Source organism: Manis pentadactyla, chromosome 9 (assembly GCF_030020395.1).
Source record: "Manis pentadactyla isolate mManPen7 chromosome 9, mManPen7.hap1, whole genome shotgun sequence".
In the NCBI taxonomy this organism is placed as follows: domain Eukaryota; kingdom Metazoa; phylum Chordata; class Mammalia; order Pholidota; family Manidae; genus Manis; species Manis pentadactyla.
The window spans coordinates 21,175,628-21,178,750 of NC_080027.1; the positions used below are offsets into that span (position 1 = coordinate 21,175,628).

The 3,123-nt window shown below is 35.5% G+C and overlaps 1 protein-coding gene across 1 annotated transcript; it reads right to left on the reverse strand.

The window, feature by feature from the left end:
- Positions 1-668: 668 nt before the first annotated feature.
- On the reverse strand, positions 669-1,661 carry LOC130685006 (olfactory receptor 5T1-like). The gene has a single exon (XM_057508176.1). The coding sequence runs from the start codon at positions 1,659-1,661 to the stop codon at positions 669-671; it is 993 nt and encodes a 330-aa protein (XP_057364159.1).
- Positions 1,662-3,123: the final 1,462 nt, after the last annotated feature.

Consider the following 3,123-nt stretch of genomic DNA (forward strand, 5'->3'; position numbering starts at 1 on the left):
ATTGTATGTTGAAGTCTTAACTCTCCAAACCCCAGAATGTAGCTGTATTTGGAGATAACGTCTTTTAGAAAATAATTAACTTAAAATGTGGTCTTCAGAGTGGGTCTTATCCAGTATGGCTATTGACTTTATAAGAAGAAGACATCAGGACACTGAAACTGAATAAAAAGTTCAGTTAAAGTCAGAGTGTGAATATCGCCATCTACAAGTGAAGGAGAGAAGTCTCGGAGGAAATCAGACCTGCCATCACCTTGATCTCAGACTTCTAGATTCTAGAACAGTGAGAAAATAAATTTCTGTTATTAAAGCAACCAATCTATGGTATTTTGTAATGGCAGTCCCAGTAAACTAATACAACCAGTAACATCATATATATATATATACACATACACACACACACACACATATATATATATATATGTGTGTGTGTGTGTATGCATAGATGGTGTGTATGTGCAATTACATCTGTATTTGTGGAGATAAACATATCTTAGTAAGAAGCAAACAGATGACATGGTTTATGCATGTGTAGAAACTGCATGTGTAGAAACTGTATATGTAGTGGGTTTACTATGATCTTTATTTTAAAATACCCAAGAGGAATAGAAAGATGCAAACACATTAAAACAAAGCACTTGAATCAACTTTTTGATAGGATAACTTAATGTTTATTGTGAAAAGTGCACTTTATCAACAAACCAATTTTTCCCAAACACTCTTTTCATTGCCTCTTTTACATCTTTGTTCCTCAAACTATAGATGATGGGATTCAGCATCGGAATCACAATGGTGTAAAAAACGGACACTACCATGTCCTGGTCCAAAGCGTAGCTGGAATTTGGTCTCACATACATGAAGAGAACTGTTTCATGAAAAATGGACACTCCAGTTAAGTGAGAGCCACACGTAGAAAAGACTTTTCGCCTCCCTTCAGCAGAATGCATCCTCAGAATGGCTACCAGAATGAAACCATAAGAGATCAGGACTATCAGGATAGTGGATATCTCAATAGAGCCTGCAAAGTAGAAGACTAAAAGCTGGTTTATGTGAGTGTCAGAGCAAGAAAGAGCAAGGAGAGGAGGGATGTCACAGAAGACATGTCTGATTTCATTGGATGCACAGAAGGAGAGGCTAAATGTGGCCACTGTGTGCAAAATACCATGCAGAATGCCACCAACATAGCAGAAAATGATGAGTGGCACATAGACTCTGGGTGACATGCTCACTGAATACAAGAGAGGGTTGTAGATTGCCACATAGCGATCATATGCCATTGCTGCCAAGATAAAGCATTCCGTGGTTCCAAAAGTAATAAAGAGGAACATTTGTGCTGCACATCCAAGGAATGAAATGGATTTATTCTCTGATAAGAAATTGACCAACATTTTTGGAGTGATAACTGAAGAATAGCAGGCATCCAGGAATGATAACACACTTAAAAAATAGTACATCGGGTTGTGAAGGCGGGAATCCCCAATGACTAAAATAACCATTCCCATATTTCCTATCAGAGTAAAAAGATAGATTGCTAGAAATAGTAAAAATAAGAAGACTTGCACCTCAAAGTCATCTGTGAAGCCCATCAGTATAAATGTGGTGACTTTGGTCACATTTTTCAACTGAGTCCCGGGTGAGTCTAAATCTGATGTTGACCCTGACATTTCAGTTTTTATTTATAGGTTTTAAAAACAGAATAAAAATACAATCCACCCAATCACATCATTATGTTTTTTTCTTAGAAGAACATATTAAAATCCTTGGCAGTGAAGGAAAAGACAATGATGAGTTGGGTCCAAGTGGATGCGTTATCCTGCATAAATAGATAAGAAATTATTTCATTCATTTGTTGGCTAAATTTGTCATGTGAAAACAGTGCCAAGTTATGTGGCTTAATTGCCAATTTATTTTCTGTTAAATTTACTGCTTCTTGTTTTTATATTACATCATTTTAAGGTTCAGAAAGACAAATGAGTATAGGAATTTTTAAGTCCCTAAATATGATACGAAAAGGTACATGCCTAGAGTACTAACCCTAGATTTCCTATAGTGTGCATGAAACGTCTTTCCTTAATGTTCACATTTGGTAACGTGGGAGCAAATACACTTATGTCTTATGACTGGGTTGCATGCAAATGATAAAAATCAATGTGAAAACTATTTAATTTTTAAATATTCCCAAATTACTCAGAAATGGCGTAAGTTAAACTTACCTTTCAACCAGTCATACAAGGCAGACTTTCCCAACCAAATTATTTTCGTGTCTTCTGTTCTGGCTACTTCATTTCATTGGTGCTTCTGGAACTAGTGAATAGATGTTATTTTGGAGGTAGAAGCACCTTATATGCAAACAAAAACAGACCTTTATTTTTTGTTTTACAGTTTTGTTTCCTGAAACACACAACAGTAAGTCATCCTATTTTTGGCCCCTATAGTTTACTACTGTTTTTCAAATTTTAATACCAATTCAAGATTTTTTTCCACACTTGTAGTCATTACCCCTGCAAAATCAAATGTAAATTTTTTGATATACTACAGATGCTGATGAAGATATTCTGAATATTAACTGATAATAGATAAAATTATTTATCAAAGTGAGTGCTGAAAGAATGTAATCACTATATAAGCCACAATGAAGTATTTTATTCCTGCTCTATTTTCTTGGGCTGTCAGACTGTTTCTCATTCAGCAGAATATGAAGAAAGGAAAGTGCGTAACAACCAACCAGAATGTTAAAGAGTCACCAGTATCTGGACAGAAAGCCTCAGTCACCGATACGTAATTAAATATTGCATTTACCATATTTAGAAGCAAGATTTCAGCATGATGACCCTTGCTTTTTTCTCATCATGTCATTTTAAGGAGTGAAAAACCTGCCATGCATAGGACTGGGCTGAATTCAATGACCTAAAAATGATTTGGTTTCCTAACGTGAACCACACCATATTTTTATTATATTGAAACAGCCATACATCAGGGAGAGAATGAGCAAACCAGTTTAAAGCTATCATTAGAAAGAAAAGACAGTCAAGTGTCCTTATTTTCCCAGAAAGTTCCTCCCAGATTCATGTGGAAAATTGTCTTAATGCATAGAATAGCTTTTTCAATGTGGGGTTACCAAGCAAA